General features: G+C 43.0%; 1 protein-coding gene across 3 annotated transcripts in view; it reads right to left on the minus strand.

The window, feature by feature from the left end:
- TEX2 (testis expressed 2) overlaps positions 1 to 22,033 on the minus strand; it is a 99,831-nt gene that overhangs the window by 47,055 nt on the left and 30,743 nt on the right. For all 3 annotated transcript variants that reach the window (XM_019637754.1, XM_019637752.1, XM_019637753.1), the window contains exon 2: positions 10,155 to 11,817. In XM_019637754.1, the coding sequence (XP_019493299.1) occupies positions 10,155 to 11,792 (1,638 nt within the window). In that variant the 5' untranslated portion in view covers positions 11,793 to 11,817. The remainder of the gene's footprint in view (positions 1 to 10,154; positions 11,818 to 22,033) is intronic.

The following is a 22,033-nucleotide window of genomic DNA, read 5'->3' on the forward strand; positions in this document are numbered from 1 at the left end:
AAATAAATAAAAATAAAAAATAAAAAAGTGGTGTAGAGAGTGGCAAATCTGAGACTTAAACCAAGTCTACCTGTGACTCCGAGGCCCAGGCTCTAATTCACCTCTATGGCACAGACCCACCTGCTGTCTGGCTAACACCTGGTCATCATCCTTCAGGTCAAGGCAAAGATGACACTTCTCTCAGGAAGCTGCCCCCGATCACCTGGGTTACTTTCCTCCTATGCTGTATCTGTTAACTGCCTGGTTTACTTAACCACAAAAGCCACAGGACACTCACAGTTGTAACAAATGTTTGTCAACTGAATACACAAATACAGCCCAATGCAGAGGGTCGCTGTGAGGATTAAATAAAAGCTGTGTGTAAAGCACAGGTAAGTGGGACAGGCTGGTGTGCCTCACAGCCTGTCAGTACAGTTCCAGCTGCCTAAGTAGAGACAAGCGAAAGAATGAAGTGGACTCTTCTAGGCACAGGGAGCTGTAGAGGTTACTTTGAAGGAAGTAGGTGACTTGGTCACTGTTGCCATAGAGGAAAACTAAGTTATAATTGCACAAAACAGCACAGGTGAAGAAAACAAGCAACCTCAGAAAGAATCGTGAAAGTAAAAAATGTGAAAGCTTTTCAGGACAGAAACTGAATTAGCTACATCTTATCTATAGCGGAGAGAGGTGTTGTGCCTGGAGCCCATGTTTCCTGACTCCCATGTAGGGCTCTTTCCAGAACACTACAAGCTTTGATAGGAAACCTCGAGAGACTCACAGGGGCTGCTACTTAACCCACATTTATGAGGCATCCAGGATGCAGACTGGCCGTTGGGAGGCTCAGGCCAAGAGGTGGTCAGGTAAGACTCTCCTCAAGTCCCCTTTATTCTGTCCCCTAATGTACCTCTACTGCCCTGAAACCAGGCTGCCCTTGCAGAAGGCAATTACCCAACGCAAACCCTAACTGCTTTTTAGACCACTGATCAGCCAATATTCTCTGGGGATTAGCCAACTCCCTGGGTTAAGCTGCAATGGAATTTCCAGACCTAAAAGAACAAATATCAAATCTTGAGAGCAATGCGGCAACTCCAAGGCCTTCTCCCTCTGTAAGTGGCCAACCCTCCACTGCTCAGCTGTTCTAAAATTCTTCACCCTGAATTTCTTACCAAATAAGATATTTCTCCAACTTTATTTTGTTGTGGGACACGGGAGTGGGTGTAAAGAGATATAGCATGCAGTTAGCAATTCAGTGCATTTCAACAGCTCAACTGCAAAACTCAGAGTTGCTCTCAACCCACACTAAAGCCTCAGACAAGCCTCATTTCTTTCTGAAGCTGGAACTGTGAAAATAGAGACAGTGCATGCGGCTGAGGGACAATGACCCCAGTCAGCCAGGCTGCAGGTGTCTGGCCCACAGACTGGTTCTGTGACCCTGTTTGTAAAAGGTCAGGGGTTTCTCTTCAATTCTCTGCTGTATTTAGAAGCCATGTCTGGTGAAAGTACAAACCACAATCTATAAAGGGACTCATTTCATACTTGGAAAGATTAAAAGCTACAATTACTTTTGCAAAATAATAAAGTCTGGGAGAACTACTATTGTGCTTACTTTCAGTGACAGTGCCAATCAGGAGGTCACGGGCACTGCTCTCTCTGTCCGTTTGTTGCTGAGCCGACCAGAGAAAACGCCAGCCCTCTGGCCTGAGGAAGCGATGGGCATTTCTCTATGTTCAGTACTCAGGGTGCCTGGGTGACACCCTGCTGTCACATGGCTGTGCTGACATTCAAGGCTGCCTGTCACTCAGGTTCCCTGCATCATTCCTTCATCTAGTCTCTCAGGGAAGGAGCAAATCCTAAACCAAAGAATAGAGCCAGGGCCTGAGGCCCCTGCTGCTGAAAATCTGAATTGTTGTCTGAAGCAGACAACAAGGTGATTACTTTTCTTTTGTCCTCCAAACTAAAACACAAGCAGGATTTTCTCTTTGCCAGGCTTAAACCCTTTTTGATATATTAATGGTTTAGAACTGGGGTCATCAGTTAAAACATGGTATCATAGATCATGGACTTACGAGAATATGGCAGAAACAGTCTACTAAACTTTACAGAACTTTAGACAAAATTTGGGTTTTCCATGAAAGACAAATGTACAGACATATAAAATTCACACTGTGACTGATAGCCTCAATCAAATAGTCAACATTCAAAATAAAGGCTGCTCAAAGATACCATTAAGAATAAAGGAGGGGCTGGCCGAGTGGCTCAGCTGGTTAAGAGTCAGCTTAAGAGTTAGCGAGCTCTGAGCAACAGGGCCGCTGGTTCAATTCCCACATGGGCCAGTGACGCTGCACCCAAGCCAAGCTGACTTGCCACTGAGCTGCCAACAGATGGTAGGATGGCTCAGCTGGTGAGAGCACGTGCTCCTAACAACAAGATTGCCTGTTCGATGGTGGGCTATGCCCGCCCGCAACTAAAACTGAACTTGGCACCTTGAGCTGAGCTGCCACCTGGATGGCTCAGTGGATAAGAGCATGCGCCCTTAATAACAAGGCTGCTGGTTTGACTCCCACATGGGATGGTGGCTACACCCACCCGCAACTAAGATTAAACACAGCACCTTGAGCTTAGAGGCCACCAGCTGCCGATGGGCAGCCAGATGGCAACTGGCGCCCTCCACAACTAAGACTGAAGAACAACAAATTGGCTGGTCCCCCTCCCCAACTCCCCAACACTGTTACCCTCCCCCAATTCCCCAATTAAAAAAAAATAAAAAATAAAAATAAATAAATAAATTTTTAAAAAGTCCATTAGGGGAGGGAGGCGCCAGCATCAATACCATCCACATCCTCCAAGCGTCTGATTCAAGGTCACCTTCACAGCTGAGTTACTAGAATCACTGGAGTCAGGGCTACAGCCACAGACTGTGCCTGGGAAAATGGCCTTTATCCTAGCTTTTCCTATTCTTTGGGGCAGCATCTTTCCAATTCAGGTGACCATAGAATTTTTCTATTTTTGGATCATGTATTTATTTTTTTTATTTAAAAATTTTTTTAATTTTTAAATTACAGTTGACATCATAGAACACTTTTTATAATGCACTGGCAAACGGTAATAGAGGTTGGAGATAACGAGCATTCAAATTAGAAAGAAACATAACATGATCTCAGATGAACCACTGAAATAATTAAGTCTGACTTATGTTACTACATGAGAAACATTAAGCCATATTAACAAATGCTGAAATTATGAGATGATAAATAGACTAGTAAACAAATAAATTAGCCTCTAAATTTTTTAGGTCACATGTCCTATCAGTCAAAAAGTGTTTTCTTTTTTAAGATTTTTATTGGGGAATTGGGGGGATGGGAACAGTGCACTGCCACAGGGACTGCAGCCTACACCGTCGTTGGCGACTCACAGCAGCCCAGCTCCAGGATGAGCTGTTGTTCAGTATCTTAGCTGTAGAGGGCAGTGTCACTGGCCCTCATATGTGGGATCCTAATTGGGGCCCTCTGGCGTCCCAAGCCAGCTCTTAACCAACGCACCACTCGGCCGGCCCAAAAAGTTTTGAGTATGTATCTATAATACATACATTTAAAAAATTACATACATGTTCTAATATAATACAGCTTTTATAAAAGGCAAAAAATAGAAATAAAGAGAAGATGAAATAATTAGCCTTTTCGCTAATTTTTGGTTTTTCCTTTCTGATAGTTTTGTACTATCTTCACCTGACATCTTTAGGCACTACACACACAGACACACACACACACACACACACACACACACACACACACACACTCTTAGGGTGAGGCTCATTAATGACAATGGGTGTAAATCCATATTTCAAATAATATTGATAATTTCCAAGGATTTTGGCTAAATGTCAATATATGGTGACCCATGTTAAATAATAGCAAGGCTTATTTACATTCTTAGATAGAAAGGGTAAAAATACATACAAACAGCAACTTTGATATTTTCTTTATAGTGCCTTCAACAACCATTTTGGAAACCACTAAAAGCAGCAACAGAATGAAACAGAGTTCACAAGAGAAACCCGGGCACCAACACCAACAAACTCATGCCCTAGGGCCATCTTGCTTGTTATCTCCTAGCCTGTGGGGGTAACTGCAAACCTCTTCTTAAAGGCTAATTATTGTATAATAGGAATAGTCTTTGATGGATTTAGTACTTTCTGTATACATTAAACATAAATTTTGGAGGTGAAAAGATATCTAGCACTGATTTTTTTTTTCATGATTAATAAATTTACCTTACTCTTCCAAAAAACATGATTTGAGAAATCTCAGACCCACCATGCCCATAGCCTCTCCTCCTGTATAGGTGATACCTGGAACAAAACCAAAGGCAATAGTCTTGGAAAACCTAGCTGGAATCCAGGATTCAGGATACATTTTCCTACGCAACCAATGCTATAAACGCTAGTATCTATATAGACAGACTAGAATGAAAGTTCAGCTATGCCATAAGTTAATAAGTTGAGTGGAAAATTGGCAAAATGTTGGTAATTGCTGAAGCTGGGTGTTGGGTATACAGGGGTTCATTATATCATCTCTCTACTTTGGTGTGTACTTGAAATTTTCTACAATAAGAAGTTAATCTTCCAAAAATCATTTTGGGGTCACCCGACATCCTTAACAACTGTTCCTATGGAATTCGGGAAGCAATTTCCCAGTTACTTCTCCAACCAACTTCAAAACATGGAGTACCTGTCTGTAAATTGAGTGTGCCTGCATTTAAACATCTCACCTGGTAAACTTCTCTAGCAATAAAGGGCACTGGAAAATAGCCAAGTTTATAGAAACCATATATAAAAACTCAAGTGATTCATTACAGGGGCAGGATATTTTCAGTAATTATAATGTAGAAAGAAATGCTTTTTTATTTATTGTACTCATTGTACTGACAGTTGTAAGAGACCAGCCAAAATCAACTCAAGTCTTGTCTGGCTATATGTAATGAGGCTGTTCACTCCTTAAGATTTGCTCACTCTGATTTCTTAAAAGAAAGAATTGCGTGAAGTTGAGATTAAATTTACAAAGTATAATTTCTTCTCAAAATTGATAATATTCTCCCTACACGTTTTTTCTTTCACATATCAAAACCAAAGTCTGTATTTAGGGAATCTAATTATTTAAAAAACTATCCCTCTTATTAAATATCTAAATGTGACATGACCTAAGAGAAAAAAGGCTCTCCACAATTTGTTTCTAGTCTCCTTGCAACGGGGTAAATGTAATTTCAGGCAAGCTTCTAAGCCACAGCTTTTAAAAAGAGAGAGATCGTCGCTCTGGAAACTGACACCCTACCACTGTGTTCTGCGGGTGGTTTCTAAGCCTGAGATAAAGAATTTACTCAAGAACATAATTCAAAACTGCATGAGTCATACGCTCAAACACAAATCCAGGAACCTTATGAAATCTTCGGGAAGCTTCTCATTATAGACATATGGAAACATTAGTGTGCAGGAATGGCACTGAATTAAGTATATTCCTGGTCAAGTGACAAGTACATTCTTGGAGAAGGAACAGCCAAGTTGCCTAAGAATGCTCAGCAAAACCAAACATCCCAAGTGCAGTATGCTGACTCTCAAAGCCTCATTTTCCCCATGCCCAAATACACTCTTTCCAGGGTCCCCAGCCCAGAGTGTCTAGCTAGTCACCGAAAATAAAACCCCTAGAAGGTTAGCACCCAGTTTTGCTTGCAGTGATGCCCTTGGACTCTGGGGCACACACAAGGTTCTGCCTTCAGTTAACTGCCTCAGACGGCTATGCTTTCAGTCATGTTAGCTTCTCCTAATATTTCAGTCTTCCCCGACTTTCACACATTCACATGTCACTTTGTGTCGAATGCCTGTGGCAACCTTTTTCCTATTTGCCTCTTCACATCATCTATGAATTCCCAAACACTGAGAACAAGCAGGCTTTGGAGGAAGCTCTAAGAGTTATTCTATGGACTTTGTGACAGGTCTTTGACCACTTCTATTCCAGACAGTACAACTGCTGATGGGTGGCATTCAGAGTGGGAGATAGAGTACCATGAGGCCTAATCAGCTAATTGCACACCAGTCTTTGAGAACTGCTACTATTTGGCTGCAAATTGATCTTTCTGGTTCACCATCCCACATACTCATCACTAGTTGCAGGGTCATTTCAAAATACAAATGTCTGCAATATGGATGGAATAATAAAATCACCCAGATAAAGTACAGAAAACGCTTACTATTTTCCTCTCTTTCTTCATCATGTGAAGTCACATCAAGGAAAACTGCAATGCTTCTTGAATTATTTATGGAACCAATAAAGGAACCAGACTCTCAGTCCTGGCTGCAAGGATCGAGAACTTATATGGTTCAGAGGCTTAAAAACACATGGTCTCCTAAAATAGTCCTGGAGCACCCAGCTCGCTGCCTGAATGGTCCATGGGGCTGCCAGACAGAGTCTGCTTAGGGCACGGAGTGTGCAGGATCCCTATCAAGGGACCATGCTGCTCTACTCAAGTTCTTTATCACAGGCAGGTTTTATAGCCTCCTATGTCAGTGAAGTTTTTCAAAAATCAAAATTTAGGTGTTTTTTTTTTAAACTTTTTAAAGTGTTTCCATACCTGCCCTAAAGAACTGCATCATTATATCCTCTATAAATACCAACTAAATAGAATCAGATGTGCAGAAAATAACCCCAAACAGCTGACTAATCCCCCAAATCAAGCTATTTTCAAAAACTAGCTCTTTGGACTCACCCTAAAAACAGTTTCACAGACTTGCTCTAAGTTAGACTCCACTATACTTTCCTTTTCATATCACAACATTTGGGTCCCAAATTAAATGTCAACACTGCTAAATGTTTTGTGTTTTTTTTTAAGATTTTTATTGGGGAATTGGGGGGATGGGAACAGTGCTGGGGAATTGGGGGAAGGGGAACAGACAAGTTGCTGTTGTTTTGTTCTTCAGTCTAGTTGTGGAGGACGTTGCTTCACTGGCCCAAGTTGGCACCATCATTGCGCTCTTCCAGGGTGAGGCAGATCAGTCGCCGGCTTCTGGACGGCCGCTCACTGTGGCTGCTGGCCGCTCACGCTGGCTGCTGGCCGCTCACGCTGGCTGCTGGCTACAGACGGTAGCCCATGGCAACCCACTGCCACAGGGGCTGCAGCCTACGCTGTCGCCGGCGACTCACGGCAGCCCAGCTCCAGGTTGAGCTGTTGTTCAGCATCTTAGCTGTAGAGGGCAGTGTCACTGGCCCTCATATGTGGGATCCGAACCGGGGCCCTCTGGCGTCCCAAGCGAGTTCTTAACCATCGCACCACTCGGCCGGCCCGACACTGCTAAATGTTTTAAAGTGTTATATGTTTAATATGGTTCCCAAGAGCATGATCTCCTACTTAGTAAAATTAAGACCAAAGAACATTTGCATTTGAAACCTTTGGTTTGCAACATACAACCTACCTTCTAATCTATAGTAGTGATCCTTTTAAAACTGAAGAGTATGTTTGGCCGGGTTTGTAAAAACAGCCCTGCACACCAAACAAAATACCTCAGGCTAAAATGTCCTTTTCCTTATTAGTAATAAGGCCATTCTAAACAAATGAAGGCTAAGAATGAAAAAGAACTGGCAAAATGATCAATCGGAACTCCAAACTTCAATCAGGAAGAATACTCATAAGGCAGCCCGAGACAATTTGCTTGGATTACAAGTGTCAGTCCATTACAGCACTGAAGTACTTGTTCTCTACAAGGAAAACTCAGATACATTTATTTATCCAAGCACTGAGAGCAAAACACCTTCCTTAAAAGAAATAGTCCTGCATGGCTCTACCACTCACTAGCTGTGTGACGTTGGGCAAGTAACTTAATCTCTCTGTACCTCCATTTCCTCATAAGCACATATCCTAACTGAAAAGGGTTGTGATAAGGATTAAATGAGACAATGTACCCAACACTTAGCCCCTCATAGTGCTGCCCGTTTCAATAATCAGATCAAAGCCACTGGACTACCCATAACATTAAAATCCCATTCCTTTGGCATCCTCTGTGTAGTCAGGAAACTCTTGACATATATCAGTGATTGGAGTCAACAGTTAAGATTTTAAAATCTTCCCAGACAATTAAGTGCTCAAACCAGTTTAAACTGAATGCTACAGTCAGTCATTAGGCACTGGAGTTAAATATAAGTACCATTTTTCTTTGCTAAAGTTATCAGTAACTTACTCAGAGGGCATGTCATTTAAGTAGTCACAGCACCACCCTATCGAAAAAGCTTAGCAACCATGCATAATGAGTCACTTTTGCTCCACTTCATACATTAATACTAAGCTTAAGTGTGTCACATCCTCAAGATGCAGCACCAGCTTGTCTTTAAAAAGAAACAGTGGCATAACATATGGCCACGTGAAAGAAAGTAAAAAGGTCAGACTGCAAAATATATGATCCCATTAAATCAAAACAAAGGGAGTACATGAGTATGCATGTGTGTGATGCATATACTTGTAGAAATTTAAAAAAAAAAAGGAGGATATATACCAAATCATTAACTATAATTTTCTTCAACTAGTGTGATAAACAATAATTTTCTCTTTGGGTTTCCCAGGTTTTTAAACATTGACCATGTATTTCTTTTGAATAAGGCAAAAAGTTTATGAAATTAAATAACAAAACAATATTTTGGACCCTGAGAGTTCTTCCCCTTGTTTTTGTTTTTTGCAATAAAAAGGTATCATGTGTCATTTTTTGAGCATTCTTACTTAAACGGTGAGGAGGAAAACCTATTAACAGAGAAACCAAACAGGCTTTGAACTATCAAGTATTGGCAAGGATGTGGAGGTGGAGGACTGGAACCGTGATGCACTGCTGATAAATTATGTAGCTGCTACTGAAAACACTATAGCCGTTCCTCAAAAAACTAAAAATAGAATTACCATATGATCCAGCAATCCCATTTCTGAATATATATCCAAAAGAACTGAAAGCAGGGTCTCGAAGGAGTGTTTGTTCATTTATGTTCATAGCAGCATTATTCACCATAGCTAAAACATGGAAGCAACCCAAGTGTTCATTTACAGGTGAATGCATAAGCGAAATGTGGTATACGAACAACAGAATATTATTCAACCTTAAAAAGGAAATTCTGCAATATGCTACAACATGGATGAACCTTGAGGACATTATGCTAAGTGAAATAAGCCAGTCACAAAAGGACAAATACTGTATGATCCCACTTATATGAAGTACTCAAGAGTATTCAAGATTTTTAAAAAATCAAAGTAGAACAGTAGTTGTTAGGAGCTGGGGAGAAAAGAATGAGGAGTTATTCTTTAATGGGTACATAGTTTCAATTTTACAAGCCAAACTGAGTAACGGGATGGATGGTGGTGATGGTTGTACAAAAATATGAATGTATTTAATACCACTGACCTGTATACTTGAAAATGGTTAAGATGGTAAAATGTATGTGTATTTTACTATAATTAATATATATATTAATATGTGTGTGTGTGTATGTGCCTTTGATTTAAGAACTATATAACCTACAACTGTACTTTTATATTGTGCATATTATTAAACATGCACAAGAGCCAGAAATGTTTTGGATATGCAAAACTAAATATAAATACGAGTTCTAATATTTTCTTCCTGTACCTCACGGTATCCTGCAGGAGGCCCAGATCCTGAGACCAGATATGCTCTGAAAGGTGATGTCTTTCTCCAGCCAGGTCCTGCTGTGCACAGAGGAAAGAGGAGAGCCAGCAGTGCCAATCGCTGACATTAATTGGCCTTCTCTTCCTCCTTTCCTTCTCTCGCCTTCCAGTATTTAACCCTCCTCCAGGGTCTCAAGAATACTCATATTTAATCCCAACAGAGTCAGCTATAATGAATCCTCACAAGTAGCAAATTCCTGGAAAGTTTAGACAGAGACTGACATAGGAAATGGATGTAAATGTTACTCTTAGCACCATGGAGAGCCTTGAAAAACTACTTGGTGCATCAGCAAAACTTGAATTAGAATGAGGTTTACTAGGGTGCCTGGAGAATGAAGGGATCCCAAAGTCTTAGAAACACTGCTTATGCAAAAACCTGTAACAATGAACTAAAAAAATGAGTCAAACCGAAAACAAGGCTGTATGTAAGAGAATGCGTGCTAGCCAGCTGCTGAGGAGAGGCTTACCTTTAGTATTTCCGGTTCTTTGATATCCAGAGGTCTTGTGTTCCAGGGTTGTTGATTTTTATGTAGTCTGTGATATTTATGAGCACTTGGTGGTATAAAAAACCAAATCATGCACACTGCAGTCATGAATCCCAGGCCGATTCCCAGAAAGAGTCCATTCACATAATGGGGGAGGGGGAGGATGAGGTACGCATAGACACACAGTATAAAGAAGCCCAGCGTCTTCAATGGTAACTCCGGGTGCTGCATGGATGAGTTCACCTCGTCGTCACTGTCAAGAGCGGGACCATCGTCCGCCAGCACGTCTGGCTTGAGAGGCATATCTAGGAGCTTTTCAACTTTAGTTTCCCCCTCCATTTCCAAATCAAATTCCTCAGTGTACAGTTCACAAAACTCTTCATCTTCTTTGCTCGCTAAGGCAGACAAAGAACATTTCTCAAGGACAAGAGAACTTGTCTTGAGGCCCAACTCCTTCAGACTGCTCACCTGGGAACTTTTCAGTTCCGCCTCTCTTACGGGCTCCTCAGTGGACTTTGGATGGTCACTTTTGGGGATGCTGGGTTCACTTCCGTCACCATCCCCCTCGGAATCACACTCCTCTTCCTTGATGCTGTAGTTGTTATTGCTTTCCAAGTGGCCGTTCAAGCTGGACAGGTTGGAGAGTTCTGAAGCACTTGAAGATAAGGCTTTGGGCCTATGGCTGCCGCTTTCTTCCCCCATAATTTTGCTAAGGAGCTGAAGAGGCTCGTATATGACTTCTGAAAGGCGTCGCTTAGTGTCTTCGATTTTAGCCTCCATTTCGGGCACTTTAAAAAAGGAGCGCGTGTCAGAGGGAGAAGTCAGTGGGGAAGAAGGTGCGGTTTTGGAATCTCCACCTGTGTTTCGTGGCTGTGTGAACTGCTTGAACAGGTGTAAATTCAGCTTGGAGTCAGGTGGTTTGTAGGACACAGCATCTGACTCCTGCCTGGAGGTGTCTGTGGACAGAGACTTGACTAACGTCTTCATCAAGTGCCTGTGCCTTGAGGGGTGTGGGGGTTCTTTTGGCTCCACCTCAATCGACAGGGACTTCACAAGGCTCATGAAAGGTTTTGCGCTGGAAAGGGTGGAGGATGAGGCACTGGATGAGAGGACAGGAGACTTGGAGGGAGAGGACAATGGGGAGGAAGAACTGGTTTTCTGCTCAGACAGGGACGACACACTGGGAGAGCTAGCTAAGGGCCCTGATGAAGACGACCCCGGGGACAGAGCCAGTGGCACTGTACTTAATACTTGCGCTGCCGGAGGAGGGGACTCCAACAGCTTTACAGTGTTCTCGGAGACGGGCAAAATGGCAGGGGAGCCGGACAGTCCATCTGCCAGGATGGGCTGGGCCTCAGGGCCAGCAGGGTCATGGCTGCCCCGAGGTTCAAAGTAGAGGTCTTCCTTGGCTTCGAGCCCTGTTACGATGCTTCGGTCGTCCAGCCCCTCCTCAAGGTACTCCCTGAACTCCTCCTCCTCTTCCTCCTCCTCCTCCCCAGATGCCGAGAAGTGGATGGCAATAGTGTCTCGGGACACGGACCTCTGCACGTGCACTCTGGGGGCTGATGGTTTTGGCATGTCAATGCTTTTTTCGGCATGGCGACCATTCAGACTTGTCATTGCCGGCTTCACAAGGGCTTAGGCTCTGTGAAAAAAGCAAGGAAACCAGGAGTCAGAAGGTGGTTTTTCCACAGGAGACACTGTCATGTGCAGAAAGGAGCACAGACAAAACTCACTTTTAAACGGTGATTATGCTTTTACTTGGCAGATGGCCACCGTCTTTCACTTGAGCAGGTTTAATGGTTTAATTTTCACCAGATACATTCCAGTTAGGCATTCTGTTTTACGAGCAAACTACAAACCAGTCCTAAAAATGCCACACAATCTGTCTTACTTCACAACATCTGAGTAATCATTTCCTCCCTCTTAAGTGGCTCATTTCTATCAGCAATTCTATATTTCAAGGCTTGAAATACGTGCACGATAGATGTTACCAGCACTACTTCTGAAGTCCAACGGGATAAAAGGCAGCATCCTGGTGATTTTGAGACTCTTGGAACAAAAATTCCACCAGTGGCTTTCTGGCTATAAAAAGCTAACCCAGGAGGGTTATTGTTTCCATTGCAATTTTCACAGCAATCCTAACAATTATTTGGCTCACATCTCCCACCGACACTCACAGTATCTTGCCACTGCAAGTAAGTAGCAAAGTACTCAACAGTGGGGAGAGAAATCTCTTAACTGATTACTATGGCCTGTCGGCTTCTTTATTCCCCAAATGGAAGGTACCATAAGGCCAGAGTATTTAGGCAGCCATGAAGACATGGCTTTGTTCTGAGGCTTCAGGATACAGCAAAGTTACGTTTTAAACTGAATCCAAGATTCCTACGGCAGGAGAATGAAGTATCAATGCTGTAACCCACCACCAACTGAGAACTCTGCTAAGGGTTATGGTGAGAGACAAGGAAGGTGTGCTTTCTGCTCTTCTGGAGCTAAGCAGCTTACTGGAGAGAAGACAGACACCTGAAAAGCTGGGCAGCAAAACAAGAGACACCCTTGTGACATCTAGTATATAACCTCTCTCCCTATTCACTTAAGGCCCATTGACTGGACATCGGGCCTCGTAACAGGCCCTAAAAGACTGAAGTTAACACCGCAACCTGGAAAGAGACCCTGTCCAAAGAGCTGAAATACACTTGAGTGGACTTCAGGCATTTTGATGGTAAGTGGTGGCGAAATGGGCATGATTAGAAAGAAGGGTCAACAGCATGAAGATGAGTGTGAGCATGGTGTCCTGCCACATGGGACTATTTTCTACCTCCGGGACAGAGGGTGGGTATTAGGGAGCAGTGGGAGACCATCAGTATAAGAGAGGCATCATGGGAGGCTGGAAAGTGCAGCCTTGGGACCAGGAAATGGCTCTGGTACTGGCTCCTTTGCCAGCTGACTCTGTGGGAACTTGAACAAGCCAAGATCTCTGGGTGTCAGAAATCTTCATCCTTCAAATGGGGGATCAAGAGTCCTTTCCAAAGCTAAAACCCTACATGTTTATGTTCACAGATGGTTGTTCACAACCCCACATAATACACTTAGATAAGTAATCTACCACAGACAGTCAACATTACTGTGTTTGCTTGTTTCTTTGATTTGAAGAACTACATTTAAGTCTTCTGCCAAATATTCATGTTCAAAATGCTTCAACTGATACTATTAACAAAAGAAAAGGTAAACAGAGGGCAGGAAACAGTAATCCTGAATGACTAGAAACGGGAAATAATCTAACTGAGAAGAACTACGGTTTAAGGGCCCAACCACAACAAGGGCACATCTGAAACTGCACGTTCTCCGTATCAATGCTTCAGAAAAATTACTTTCATAAAAACTTTCCAAGAGATTATTGCCCACGCTTACTCATGACCCTCAGGCTCTCCTATCCCCACTGAGTCCAGGAAAAGAGAACCATCTCTATCGATCAGACAAAGCAATTTAAATCCAGGAGCTGGCAGCTGCTGGAGGAGGGGACTCCAACAGCTTCACAGTGAGTGCTGGGGGAAGCTAGAAAGACACAGCCTCCAGCACAGGCCAATCCTTCCCTGTAATGTTTAATTAAGCCAACAGGTTTGCAGGCTTAGTAAGAAGAAAAATACCAAGTGCAACACATATTTTTTCATTTAACTGTCACCTAGTTTTATAAGGGTAATTTAAAAAGAAAGTTTGGTACTTGATAATTCTCAGTAGGCTGGAAAATAAGCGCCAAATTGCTTTAATATTATAAAGGGTGATCTGTAAGGCTCTGCTGTTCTGAGGCTGCTTCAGGTAGAGGTGGGCACAGGTGAAAATACAGATGGCATAATTGGTGGTTTGAACAGGATGAATTGGTCCTTTGGGGAGCAAGGCAAGCGTGGAGAGGCCCAACTGTAGTTGAGGGTGGGATGGCCTGGGAATCCTCAGATAACATCAGGTCCAGTCCAGGGCCAAAGGGTGAAAACGGCAGTGTACCCCAGAGCCTGTGACCTGGGCAGCCAAGCAAGGCCCCAGGGGACAGTGAGCTGGCACCTGCCCTTTCAGGAAAGGGGCCTACTTGCCCAAACCTCTACACAGTCAAGCTAAAGGGACCTCTGATGATCTCTGACCAGACTGTCTCAAGGCCTGTGTCAGCCAACAATGGCGAGCTGACCCCATGGAGAGCTGGGTGGCAGGTAGCCGGCTAGGGCAGGCAGTCTGGCTCACCACCACTCATGTCCTTCTCCACAGCTCAGGCATCAGCTTCAGAGATTCAGAGTGAACTCTCCCAAATCTACAGTGACAGAGCCTGGCTCCACTTCTCTGGCTTTTTTACTAAAACCTGCCCTGTGAAGCTAGAGCAGCACTACCACTTTTTAAATACAAGAAAATCTCAGGGCCCTGTTCGCTCATCTGCAAAATGAGAGGATTAGACTAGATACACAACGGCTGCTTCTAATACCAAAACTGCTGGATAGTTGAGTGTACTGGAACCAGAGCCCATGATTTGGGTTCTAGACAACTCATCACGCACTCTCTCCTCTTCCTCCTGGGACAACTCCAAGCCCCCTCCTCTCTGTCCCCAATGGCTGGCTGCTGGGGCCAGCAAAAGGACCCTCCCACAATCACAGCCTTGCAAGAAAGCCAAGGTCAAGAAAAAAGAGCACCTGGCTGTTGCCAGGAAGATTTCATGGTGTGTCCAGGGCCACATCACTGACTGGGGGAGGGGCACTTTTGACACCCATGTCCTGATGCCTTTCCCACCACAGCAAGCTGCCTCCTCAAGCATGTCATGCACATTCTTTATTATTGCTTTGTCCTGGCCTGGGTACCCACCCTCTGTGTTCCTTCACGGACAGCTCTCCCAGAAGTTAAGAGTTCGGTTCTCCATAATCAGCAATATGACCAGCTGCACTGAGAAGACTCTCATTATCCATCTGACAGTCTAGCATCATGAAAAAGTAACTAGTCTCCTGCCTTCTATGATCCAAACTCAATTATAACCAGTCTCAAAAAAGACAACCCTATCTCAAGCCCTCAAGAACTGAAATTCCAGAAAAGGAAATTTCCTTCCCAATAGGTCTCCTTCTTGCAAAGCCACCAGCAGACCATTAGACCTTAGGTTTTAACCTTGGTTTTGAGTCCTGTAAGGGGAGAGCCTGTACCTCACATGATCACACAGGGTGACTTCCTGCCAGAGATACGTTTAAGCAAAAGTCTGATATGGTCATGATTACAGTGGTGCTAAACATTAACCCCGAATGGATGGGCGAGGCAGAGGCAACGCTGACAAGTGGAGGTCTAGTGTTTAGGAAGGCAGGCTCCATGATCTGGCCCACCATTCTGATGAAAACTACTAACAATAAATACAATATTTAAAAAAACAAAACTGAAAAGCACTGAAGCTTCAACAACTGAATAAGGAATAACAAGGCCAAAACTAATAGGAACTCAGAGACATGAGCTCTAGAGAAGTAACTCCTGCCCTCAAAACACTGGGTGATTCTGGCAATGTGGAACTTTCATTTTAATGATCTCCTGAGCAGAAATAAAAGTCCAGGGCTGGCTGAGGCAGAGCACTAGCTGGAGACTCTTTCACAATGAGCTGCGACCCCAAAGGGCTGCAACTACTCGGTTATAAGTGAACTAGAAGCAAACCAGTCCTCACTTAGATTTGAGAACCTTGAGGACATCATGCTAAGTGAAACAAGCCAGTCACAAAAAGACAAACACTGTCATTCCACTCATATGAGGTATCTAAGTATTCAAATTCATATAAACAGAAAGAATGGTGGTTACCAGGGGCTGGGGGGAGTGGGAAGCAGAGAGTTGTTTTTTAATGGCTACAGACTTTTAGTTTTGTATGATGAAAAAGTTCTGGATATTGGTCACATAACAATGTGGATGTACTTAACACTACTGAATTGTACACTTAAAAATTGTTAAGATGGTAAGTTTATGGTATGAATATTTTACCTTAAAAATAAAGGTTTTCAGGGCCGGCCGAGTGGCGCGATGGTTAAGAACTGGCTTGGGACGCCAGAGGGCCCTGGTTCGGATCCCACATATGAGGGCCAGTGACATTGCCCTCTACAGCTAAGATGCTGAACAACAGCTCAACCTGGAGCTGGGCTGCCATGAGTCGCTGGAGACGGTGTAGGCTGCAGCCCCTGCTGCAGTGGGTTGCCATGGGCTACCGTGTGTAGCCAGCAGCCAGCGTGAGCGGCCAGCAGCCGCAGTGAACGGCCGTCCAGAAGCCGGCGACTGATCTGCCTCACCCAGGAAGAGCGCAATGATGGTGCCAACTTGGGCCAGTGAAGCAACGTCCTCCACAACTAGACTGAAGAACAAAACAACAGCAACTTGTCTGTTCCCCTTCCCCCAATTCCCCAATAAAAATCTTAAAAAAAAAAAAAAAAAAGGTTTTCAAAATTTCACCATTCAAAACTTTACAATGAAATAATACTTTGGGCCAGCCGAGTGGTGCATTGGTTAGGAGTTGGCTTAGGACATCAGCTCTGAGCAGCAGGGCCCCAGTTTGGATCTCACATGCAGGCCAGTGACGCTGCACCCTCTACAGCTAAGATGGTGAACGACAGCTCGACCTGGAGCTGGGCTGCCGTGAGTTGCTGCTGGAGACAGCATAGGCTGCAGTGGGGCTGGCTGGCAGTGGACCTGACCTTTCATGAGCTGCCGTGAGCTGCTGTCCAATGGCCGGCGAGCAACTGCCTCACCCAGGAAGAGCACAATGATAATATTAACATGGGCCAGTGAAGCCACTCCTCCATAACTAGACTGAAGAACAAAAGGACAGCAACTTGTCTGTTCCCCTCCCCCAATTCCACAATAAAATCTTTAAAAAAAAGAATATAATACTTTGAATTACTTATAATGCAACTAAAATAATTCTATTCAAAAAGCTCACATTGTTCTTTGGTGTTTATCATACCATGTGGTTACTTACATTCTAAAATAATAAATGCACATGTACTGATGTTCCCATACTTTTATGGGGGAAAATGCTATTTGGAGCCAAATGCTCTCTGAACCTTAGATGTAGTCAGTTATGTTTCTGCAAAGCATGAGATCTCACACTGTCCTGCTGATGGGTCTGTCGCAAGGTCTTGACTATGATTCCCCATTAAAGTTACTATGCCTTGTAAAGGCATTCGTTGCTTTCACTAAGATTGAGAAAACTTCTATAAGGGTTTCTCCCCCCAGCATTTATGCAGGATCTGTTCTATCAAGTCTAAAGACAAGGAACAAATCAATGGCTCCCATTTCACCTGAACTCATAAAAAACCAAGACCTCGAACAGGAAGCCAGTAGCCAACTGCTCTCCCTGTCATGAGCGCCAGTGAGGCTGGCGACCTCAGTAGAGTCAGAGTTAGAATACCAAACATCCATGAAATTTATTACATTTCTAGTCACTCAAAAAGGTTATCATCATTGATTATGCCATGAAAAAAAATCAACAATCAATCATACTGTACAATGAAAAATGAAGACCTATTTCAAGACTCAATGTTGGTATTTATTAACTCAGATATAATAGCCTCTGAATCTGGTGGGGTTTTTTTTGGGGGGGGGCTAATTTTCTATTAATAACTGCCCTTCCTATCTCCAGTTGTATTTGAAACAATTCAATCCTGGAGTCCTACAGAGCCAGAAAAAGAGAAAATAGGGCCAGCCGAGTGGTGCGATGGTTAAGAGCTGGCTTGGGACGCCAGAGGGCCCCGGTTCGGATCCCACATATGAGGGCCAGTGACACTGCCCTCTACAGCTAAGATGCTGAACAACAGCTCAACCTGGAGCTGGGCTGCCATGAGTCGCCGGCGACGGCGTAGGCTGCAGCCCCTGCTGCAGTGGGTTGCCATGGGCTACCATGTGTAGCCAGCAGCCAGCGTGAGCGGCCAACAGCCATTGTGAGCGGCTGTCTAGAAGCCGGCGACTGATCTGCCTCTCCCGGGAAGAGCGCAATGATGGTGCCAACTTGGGCCAGTGAAGCAACGTCCTCCACAACTAGACTGAAGAACAAAAGGATAGCAACTTGTCTGTTCCCTTTCCCCCATTCCCCAAAAACTGTTCCCATCCCCAAATTCCCCAATGAAAAAATCTTTAAAAAAAAAAAGAGAAAACAGTTCCTTCTAAGCCACTCACTTAGCACTGACTCTACCAATTGGTCCTCCAACATTAGAACAGACAAATAGTAATGTGGCCATGATTATTATCATTATTAATTTCTAATTCATATACTAGATTAGAGGAAGTGCTGGAGGAAGGAAAACGAGGAGGGAAGGAAGCAATTTTGATTGAAGACTGAACTACAGGCATACCTTGTTTTATTGCACTTTGCTTTATTGTACTTCACAGGTGTTGTGTTTTTTACAAACTGAAGGCAAGACCCTCCACCAGCAAAGATTATGACTCACTTCATTGTGATACTTGCTTTATTACAGTAGTCTGGAACTGAACCTGCAGTATCTACAGGGTATGCCTGTAGTCTCCACATAGACAGTACAGTAATATAGCATCATTACGAGGCAAGCCTGGTTTAGAATATGCCTCATTTCTCAGGCGCATCGCAAATCCTTCAAGAGCATTATTAAAATTCTTTGTCTTTGTAACATTCAGCCTGTTAAATATTTGCTGCCTCTGAACAAGCTTGCACTTGGACATACGATGTATGAGTACCATCTGTTAGCATCACTTGTGTCGGTCAATGGTTCTCATTCAAAAACTTCTCCTGGCAGAGGAAAAGAGGCAAGTCTGCATTGCATTGCAGAGGATGTCTAAATGCCTCTTATCTGTGCACTTTAAAATGGGATTTTGTTTTATAAAAAGTAGGGAAGCGGCCTTAGAAGACATTTTCCCACCTTGATGCTGCAGAGGAAACAGTGAATCTGGTCAACCATGGTAGGAAGGTCAGATTTAGTCTAAAAATCTCAAGCACATCTTAACAGCTACCCCTTGATTCATTTAAATTCAATGAAGCCGCTGAGACTTGCCGGCAGCCATTCTAATCTGTTAATACTCCACCTTGTAAACAAAAATCAATATTGACATTGTAGATAATGAACTAGTTCTAGCCTTAGTTTCATCTAAAAAAAAAAGAGAGAGAGAGAAAAAAGAAAGTACTTCAGTACAGGCAACCCTCCCAAGGTGCTTAGATCTTGATTGTTAGAAACGCAAAACTCTTTCCCATTAGTTATTAGGTTCCCAGACTCGCCTCACAACTCAGCAGGGGTGTGTACTGCAAACACACCACACAGGGTCTAAGCCACCAGTAAACCACAGGTCCAACCCCTTCAGCCACAGCTCCAGCTTTGAGCTGCCATGAGGAAGACTCACTTGGGAAGACTGCTACATCCCTGAAGGAAAAAGCAGCAACACGATTAGAATTTTGCTTTATAGATTGCTAGATGGTTCTAATAATGAAACCCACATTCAATTCACAGTAACTCATTTAAAACCAGGTCATGCTTCAGCGCAATCGCACAAGCCTATGGAGGTTTATAAAAGATAACATCGGTGCCATCCACCGGGGGCAACTCAAGGAGACAACAGATGGACATTGTACGTATAACGACATCAATATAAAAGCAAGAAACCTCTAAGGTAATGAAAACTTAGGACAGGTAAGCCCAAATCAGATGGTGCTAATCAAGTAAAGAAGCCTGGGAATAATTATTATTTTAGCAGAAAAGCCATGTACTCATATGTGACTTAGGAGGAAGCGATGTGGAGAAAAGAATATTGCAGATATGAAACATCAGCACATGGAAAGGCGCTGAGATGGGAACAAGTCAGTCAAATCAGAACAAGAGTGTCGCTACACAATTTAGCTACAGCAGAGGGATTGCACAGGGGGTGCAGGAGGAAGATCAATATTTGAGTTTAGGGGCTGGGAATCCAGTTTTAGTTTAAAACCTTTAAAGGCTAAGTGTGCGAGTTTACATATATATACTGAAATCTTAAGAACCAGAACTACTGTAGGTTCCTGAGAAGTTTGAAAACGAGGGGTAAGTATTTGGTTTCAGGTGAGGGAATGCCTGGAACCTAGAAGACTATGGTGCTGAAAGTCCAGAAGGAGGATGAGAAGAAGGTAGTGGCTGTGGTCACAAAATAGTACATTTCAAAAGGTGATGCTCAAGGGGTCAAATGTTAACAGGTGGATTTGGGAAAGAGTGTGTAAGATGTTCCTTGTTCAGTTTTTATTTTTACAACCATTTTAAAGTTTGAAAATTTTCCAAATTAAAAACAGCAACAACAAAAAAACAGCATTCCTAACCAATGTTTGGCTTTGGATCTGTTGTCATCTATGGCTTCCTCCTGCCTCCCACTGGCTCCACCAGAATTATGAAGCCGGGTTACAGGTAGTAACAGGAGGAAGCCAAAGTTTTACCATTCCTTGAATTTCTTAATCTTTATTTTGAAATAATTAGACTTTCAGGAAGCTGCAAAAGTAGTAGAGAGATCCGATGTACCTTTCGCCATTCATTCCTGAATTTTAAAGTTAAACTTTAAAGCCAAATAAATTCCAAGTGGTTAAGAAATCAAGTGTTAACCACAGACCACTAATTCACCCCTGTAAGAAGAATGCATTCCAACCGGCAGAGTGAAACTTCCTCGTATAGGGACTTTCCAATAGTTTTTCTTAAGATCTTTAATGGTCAGGCCTTTTGAGCTTCCTTTGCTTGCCCTGCTCCAAACTCTTTGGAATGTATTTTCTATTCTAATAATGGCCCTGAGCCATTCTCTACTGTTCGGGCCTGCTTCTGCTTCTTTGAAATGTCTTTTTTTCTTCTAATAAACTGTCCTTTTGAACTTTTTTAAAAAAAAGATCTTTAATGGTCAAATGTAGGAAGGCATCATCCATAGATACTCCCCAAGTATATGAACAGGCAATTCACCCAAAAATTCAAATGGCCAATAAACAAACAAAAAAGCTCAACTTACTAAAAACAACAGAGAATTGGAAAACAAATCAATAAAACAATTTCAGTCATCAATTCCATCATTAAAGTATGTGTGATGCCGAAGAGGGCATGTTGAAACAAACCCTCTATTACACTAATGGTTGGAAGAGAATTAGTAAAAACTTTTCGGAGACCAGTTTTGCAGTTAAGTACTTCAATAATGTTCATATCCATATACACACGAGGCAAAAACAAAGTGGGGGGGGGAGCATTAATGCTAGTTTTCTCTAATATCAGTAATTATCAGCCTTATCAATAGTTTTTATTTTCTACTTGGAGGTATTTCCAAATACTTTTGTAATCTAGAAAACTTTCATGTAAATGCACATTAATCTTTAAAATAAAATCATTGCCTTCAGAATATAAAAATGCACTAGCCCACCCCCCACATCTTATCCACTGAAAACTAAAGCACAGAAAATTCATTTTTATAAAATGAATAACACCATATGTATGTCTGTTTTGATACTCAGGGTTACACAGTGAAGTACCAGCAAGGCCTCTGGCTTCAGTTCTACCAAGTTGATAAGGAGTCTGACCCTCAGGCAAATTATTCACCCCAAGCCTGTTTCTTGGTCTATGAAATGGGAATGGCAAAAGACTGTTCAGAGATGGAATAAAACAATGTACGTAAAGCACTGAGCATGGTCCCTGGTGCAGAGCAAGCATTCCCTAAATGTTAACTGTTCTTGTAAGCATTTCCCTAGTCAATAAAGTCTTTTACACATGGCTTTAAATAGCTACATAAGGGCCGGCCAAGTGGCTCGTTGGTTAAGAACTGGCTTGGGATCCCAGTTCGGATCCCGCATATGAGGGCCAGTGACACTGCCCTCTACAGCTAAGATGCTGAACAACAGCTCAACCTGGAGCTGGGCTGCC

Source organism: Hipposideros armiger, unplaced genomic scaffold, assembly GCF_001890085.2.
Source record: "Hipposideros armiger isolate ML-2016 unplaced genomic scaffold, ASM189008v1 scaffold_34, whole genome shotgun sequence".
Classification (NCBI taxonomy): Eukaryota; Metazoa; Chordata; class Mammalia; order Chiroptera; family Hipposideridae; genus Hipposideros; species Hipposideros armiger.